At 40.0% G+C, this 6900-nt stretch overlaps 1 protein-coding gene across 1 annotated transcript; it reads right to left on the bottom strand.

Annotated features, from left to right (window-relative positions):
* Window positions 1–4705: 4705 nt before the first annotated feature.
* Window positions 4706–6477, bottom strand: LOC110445306 (proteoglycan 4-like). The gene is made up of 2 exons (XM_021489846.1): window positions 6472–6477; window positions 4706–6046 (listed from the first exon to the last, which is right to left on the bottom strand). Exons 1-2 carry the CDS (start codon window positions 6475–6477, stop codon window positions 4706–4708), a joined length of 1347 nt encoding a protein of 448 aa, XP_021345521.1.
* Between the last annotated feature and the right edge of the window lie 423 nt (window positions 6478–6900).

Genomic DNA, 6900 nt, shown 5'->3' with positions numbered 1-6900 from the left:
CCCTCCCACACACACACACACCCCTCCCCCTCCCCCGTAACCCACCTCAGCTACGAAATCTCTAACCCAATCACCACCCAACTCAACAGTGAAAAATAATGCAAAAATAGTTCCAAATCCAAAAGTAACACACAAGTGTTAAGGCCATACACGACAGCTAGGTAGAGTTAACAACATAATTTTAAAACCTATATGTCAGGGGAATGTTAACCCGAGCGCTAACTTGACTATTATACCCGATTATTCACAGAAGGGTCTAAAATCACGACGTCATTGTCCTTGCATGGCTTGCTCCGCTGATTACATCACCAGAACCTCAATCTGTAGTTGATGGATATGTTTGAACCTTAACATATAGTATCATGTTATCTTCATAGATCATAGCATTGCCTAAATTTGACCAGATAATTAGGTACCCGCTTACAATATTGCACACTGCAACGTTTTGAAGCATTTTTCTCCAATACAGTATATACAAAATATGCATGATAGCATCAACACATTAAATTTTGTTAAACAATTGATGTTTTTATTAAAATTGTTGCTTATTTGGTGATTTGATTGATTCCTACGTATGGGGTACGTTTAGTCTCGTTCAACCAGACGCATGATCTCTTGTAATTCACAACAAGAGTCTGAGAACGAGACTAGGGTGCGTTGCAAATCTCAAAGCGCTTGAAATAGCTGTACATTGATGACGATCACCGCAAAAAGAGTCACCCTAGAATACCAATCGGGAACCGTCGGCACTTTCCGTAAACGATTTTTTCGTTTACGGAAAGTGCCGAAGGTTCCCGATTGCCTAGAATACTTGAGTAGGGAAGCAGTAGATGTCACACTGTTGCGTACACTTAGGATAAAAAGTAAATTATGAAAAATAAATATGTGAACACTTTTTGGAGTAGGAGATTACTTAAGGGAAGAGAGTGCTTTTGTTTAATAGACGAGCATTTATTTTAGACCACGTTTAAAGAGTACATTCTGAGTAGGTAGCAATTTTTGGGTAAAAGAGTACTTTCTGATTATAGGAGGCATGGTAGTCTATTGGTAGGACGCCGGGCTCGTGACCGAAGGGTTGCGGGTTCGAGTCACGGCACGGCACTGTGTTGTATCTTATAGCAAGATACTTTACCCCGCTTGTTCCAGTCTACTCAGCTGTAAATGAGTACGTGGTTGGGCAGTGCTAGAATAGTTGAATGCTAGCTGTTAGCGTCGAAATGGCAGCTCCGGCTGTATGCTCCCCAGGAAGTTTAGAAAGGTATTGGCTGGTTGCAAAGGCCCTATAACCACGATTAATAACTTGTGAACCGCTTTGAGACGACCTAGGAACTAGGTTGTGATAAAGCAGTATATAAGAACCTCGAATTATTATTATTATAGGTAGTACTTTTTGGAGAAGAGTAGTGCATATTGATTACGGTAGTACTTTTGGAGTAAATGAGTACTTTTTGTATNTGTAAGGTAGTACTATTTTGAGTAGGGAGAATATTTTCAGCAGGGAGCAATTTTGGGGCAGAGAAGTACTTTTTGACGAGGGGGTTGTTTTTTATTAGGGATTTCAGCGAACCGGAACACACACACTCAGGATATATAATTATATCGTATGTGTATATATATCTAATACATAGACATGTACGGAAAGACGTGAATGATAAAATCCAATTGAAATGGATTTTTATATTAAGTACATTCGTCGATAAGAAGCTTGGAATTTTAATATACCCAGAAAATACACTTCTAGAGCGTCCCACGCGAGTACATGGTAAAGCGCTGATCGGACAGAAAGCATAGAATTGACATGTCAGCTGAATACCTGGAATTTTAAGTGTCAGCTTGCCGGGGATCAGCTGGTATAAAAACAGGGTTAGTCGTAATGAGCCGAGATATAACATCAACCGTGGGACACCAGTGTATTGTGAATGGCAGGAATACAATATTCATAGATTTTCTAGAGCATATAAAGTGAGCAAACAATGTCTGGTTTAACAAGCATGTTTAAATATAGTCCCGGTTATGTGACGTGTAGTGACGTCACGATGCAATAACACATTTAATCGTTTTACGTATCCTACAGATTGAAACATTAATAATATTGTTTATCTAGCAGGGAATTATATAATATATTGCAAAGCAGATTTTACATTTCATGACCTTTCAAAAAGCAGGCTTAACAACATCCTGAGCAATTCCAAACAGCCTTGAACTACATCTCTTCATTGATTGCCTGTTTTATTCCCCGTTTATTCAATATCATCTGGAAGAGATTCATTCCCTCAACTAGGAAAAGCAATGTAAACGAATGGGGCTGCGTGTTAACTGTGGAGATCTTACGCTCACAGCTTACATAGATGGTGTAGTTTTTAGGGAAAACAAAGCGAAATCCTTTCAATTCAGATAGCAATTATTTCTGTACAAAACCATTGGTTGCCTTGGCGTTCTTGTTAATTGCGGTATAACTGGTGAACTTGCTAATACAGAAGGGACGGTAAAATAGGCATTGTGGTTTGTGATTATAGTTCTTCACGGAATGGGGTTCTAAATCATTAGATTAAACACGGATTCATTATACAATAACGGAATATTAGTTTAACAAATACTTAATTAAACAATACAAAAATATCCGTTTAAATAATGCTTTATATAAAAATCATATAAACAAAAGCTGCTTTTTTTTTTTTTTATTAAATATTTGCTTTTTCTTTGTTCAGTTCTTAAATACACCTACGGATCTTTCCATCAAAATGGTTTAGTAATCGGAGACCAATCATGATGTGACGTCAAATTCAAATGATGACGGAAATTTCCGAATGTTTCCGATTGGCGTTCGCCCAGTGGCGTAGCATACCTGCTTGTATACACTAAAAAAAGTCCAGCTACGGTCCCTCCAATACCCCTCTCCTCCAGCGCTCCGCTCCTCGGACGCTCGACTCGCTATAAAGCATACACTCCGAAAAATGATTTGCTACGCCGTTGTCACCGCCTAGCAAATACATTTGTTTCCGCCACGTGGCATCGGCACAATAACAATAATTGTAAATATAAAAAAGACAGTTTTTCTCATTTGTTTATCAGTATGCAAGAAAATGCAGTTGAATAAAATAGATTATATAGAAAACACGATTTTGGCGGTTCTGCCATTTAGTAAACAGTTTGTTTAAAACGAGACTTCAAAGAAAGATTACAATTATATCGTCTTTGTTGTTTTTAACGTAAAAATAGGGATTGCTGTATGCATCTGTTTAACATTTAGGCCTATGGTATACGGACTGTGCTGCTTCCCATCGTAAATGTTAAAAAGACTCATTTCAAACCTGAATACAAATACATTTGTTCAAACAATATTTCATTATACACTTTATAAAAATGGTATGCACGTTACCATGTTACACTTAAACATCAGACGTAAAGCTTCATTTCACAAAACAGAAATTAATCTCAACGTTTCTATTGCACATTACTAAGCACTGGTCTTTCGTTATTGTTTTTTAGATTCAAATAACGCAGTTCATTTCTTAATTAGGTGTGAACATATCACTGGTTGGGATCGGTCTTAAGCATTCTTCACGCTAGGTGAAGTCATTAAAACAATCTCAGATAGAAACACATTTTACCATATTTAGACTCAAACTCGTGAAATATGAAAGGGAATGTTTTTGTTTTTTTCTTGCTAGCAGCAATGAAAGTGACATTTTTATGGAGTTTAGTCACTAACGATATTAATTAACAAAGCAGTATGAAAATCTCTGGTAATCTCTGCAGGAAAGATGTTCTATTAAGTATAATTTTAACATAACCGTGTTCCTGATAGTCTTAGCCCTTAATCAATGAGGTAATAGCCCTCGTCTATAAATCAAGAGCATTTTTGCATCAACCATCAAGGCCCCGGGCACTCCGAGGAGCAGGGATGAGCCAGAATGCTTGGAGTAAAAGGTCCTATTCGCGTTCATGTTATACTAAGTTAACACGGATAACGTTGTACACATTAGTCTTGCAGGTCTTTCGGATTCTATAGCAGCAATCTTGCTAAACATTAGTCTGAAATCTTCATCAAACATTCCTCTCTCACGTATCTTCGTCACCGCCGTTGTCAGCTCTAAGTTACGTCACAGATTAAGACAAGGTGTAAGCATATCTTATGATCCTTGGGTAACTGAAGTCCGTTAACAGCTTAAGCTATCAGTTAGAGATAAATATGACACGTGGGTTTTGTATTCAGTAACAACAACGAACAAAGCAAAGTTTTGAGAAGTACTTAATAAGAAGTTCGTTGAAATCGCTTCCGTTTGGTATAGGTGCACGGTATACATTTATATTTTATGTCTGGATGACTGTGTTGTAAAAATAATGACTCAGGTTCCCATGAATAGTACATGATCCTACAGAATATGTAGGTGTCAATACTTAAAGTGGCAAAGGGATTTTTTTAGCAGTTCTCTTTATTTTCAGTGGGTCGATCACGGCTCTCGTCTTTACTTGAGCAGTTGCAACGACGTTAAACCACAAAAAGAAAACGAAATAGAGACAAACAATCCCACATATAAGAAAATAAAAACAAACAAACAAAGTAAGTGGTCTGTGATGATTTTTGTTTAGATTTGTGAGGTGGAGCGTTGGACGCAGGGATGAACGAACTTTGAGTGTGTCAGGGTTATGTGAACCGGGCTGGACAGTGTGTTTGAGTGGTTTACCGTCCGCTTCACTTCGGTTATCCAGCAGACGATGTTGGTGTGTACTGTAGGTGAAAGTGAGGTATGGAGTAATATACGTTGTATGAGAGAGGACAGTGAACGAAGATATCGTGCGTGAGATTGTGACGATGTTTGGCGTGAGATTGTTGGGTTGACGGTGTTTGATGTGGGATGGTGTGGTTGACTATGTTAGGGATGGTGAGTTTGACGATGTTTGGCGTGAGATAGTGGGGTTGACGATGTTTGATGTGGGATGGTGGGGTTGACGATGTTTGATGTGGGATGGTGGGGTTGATGATGTTTGGTGTGGGATGGTTTTGTTGACGATGTTTGGTGTGGGATTCTATGGTTGACGATTTTTGGTGTGGGATTGTGTGGTTGACGATGATTGGTGTGGTATGGTGTAGTTGACGATGTTTGGTGTGGTATGGTGTGGTTGACGATGATTGGTGAGGTATGGTGAAATTAACGATGTTTGGTGTGGCATGGTGTGGTTGGCGATGTTTGGTGTGGTATGGTGTGGTTGACGATGTTTGGTGTGGTATGGTGTGGTTGACGATGATTGGTGAGGTATTATGTGGTTGGCGATGTTTGGTGTGGGATTGTGTGGTTGACGATGATTGGTGTGGTATTGTGTAGTTGACGATGTTTGGTGTGGTATGGTGTGGTTGACGATGATTGGTGAGGTATGGTGAAATTAACGATGTTTGGTGTGGTATGGTGTGGTTGGCGATGTTTGGTGTGGTATGGTGTGGTTGACGATGTTTGGTGTGGTATGGTGTGGTTGACGATGATTGGTGAGGTATGGTGTGGTTGGCGATGTTTGGTGTGGGATTGTGGGGTTGACGATGTTTGGTGAGGTATGGTGAAATTGACGATGTTTGGTGTGGTATGGTGTGGTTGGCGATGTTTGGTGTGGTATGGTGTGGTTGACGATGTTTGGTGTGGTATGGTGTGGTTGACGATGATTGGTGAGGTATGGTGTGGTTGGCGATGTTTGGTGTGGGATTGTGGGGTTGACGATGTTTGGTGAGGTATGGTGAAATTGACGATGTTTGGTGTGGTATGGTGTGGTTGGCGATGTTTGGTGTGGTATGGTGTGGTTGACGATGGTTGGTGTGGTATGGTGAAATTGACGATGTTTGGTGTGGTATGGTGTGGTTGGAGATGTTTGGTGTAGGATTGTGGGGTTGACGATGTTTGCTGTGGGATTGTGGGGTTGACGATGTTTGCTGTGGGACTGTGGGGTTAACGATGTTTGGAGTAGGATTGTGGGGTAGCCGGTGTTTGGTGTGGGATTGTGGGGTTAACGATGATTGGAGTGGGATTGTGGGGTAGCCGGTGTTTGGTGTGGTATGCTGTGGTTGACAATGTTTGGTGTGGTATGGTGTGGTTGACGATGTTTGGTGTCGGATTGTGGGGTTGACGATGTTTGGTGTGGGATGGTTTGATTGATGATGTTTGGTGTGGGATTGTGGGGTTGACGATGTTTGGTGTGGGATGGTTTGATTGATGATGTTTGGTGTGGGATTGTGGGGTTAGCGATGTTTGGAGTGGTATTGTGGGGTTAACGATGTTTGGAGTGGGATTGTGGGGTAGCCGGTGTTTGGTATTGGATTGTGGGGTAGCCGATGTTTGGTGTGGTATTGTGGGGTATTCTATGTCTGATGTAGGATTGGTTAAGGGTTATGGGAAGGCAATGTTCAGTGTCGTATAGTAAAATACGCAATATAACAATGCCTTGACCATAAATTATCACGCTTCTCTGAATTGCCTATCTTACCGTCATGATGGCAACGTTCTCGGTCGTCTTCTGAAACAAGACAAAATTGATGACAATTATCCTATAATGACAGACTCTTTCATTTTCCGAATCAAATGTCAGTTTTCCGAACTAATCATGAGTTATAAGTAAGGAGTAGAGACTGGTTTGTAGTTACCAACAGCGTTTAAAAACCCGAAACAAAATACCCACAGAACAAGTATATTTGGTACTATAGGTACGCCCAGACAACTCAAGTTATAATCAAGTTTTCAACTGTACCTATTAAATTCCTTTTTATTTTTTGTATTATTTATAACCCATGGGATCATAAAATTGAATGCATTCACGCTCCGATTAAAATTCGGGCTCGGATTATTAAAGATTACGTCCACAGTCAAATCAAATGTTTAGGGAGCACGCTAAAGCAATCAGTGATACAATTTGTAC

This window comes from Mizuhopecten yessoensis, unplaced genomic scaffold (assembly GCF_002113885.1).
Source record: "Mizuhopecten yessoensis strain PY_sf001 unplaced genomic scaffold, ASM211388v2 scaffold2213, whole genome shotgun sequence".
NCBI classification, from domain to species: Eukaryota; Metazoa; Mollusca; class Bivalvia; order Pectinida; family Pectinidae; genus Mizuhopecten; species Mizuhopecten yessoensis.
Note: the sequence above shows the minus strand (reverse complement) of the source record. Positions and strands in the feature narration are given on the sequence as shown.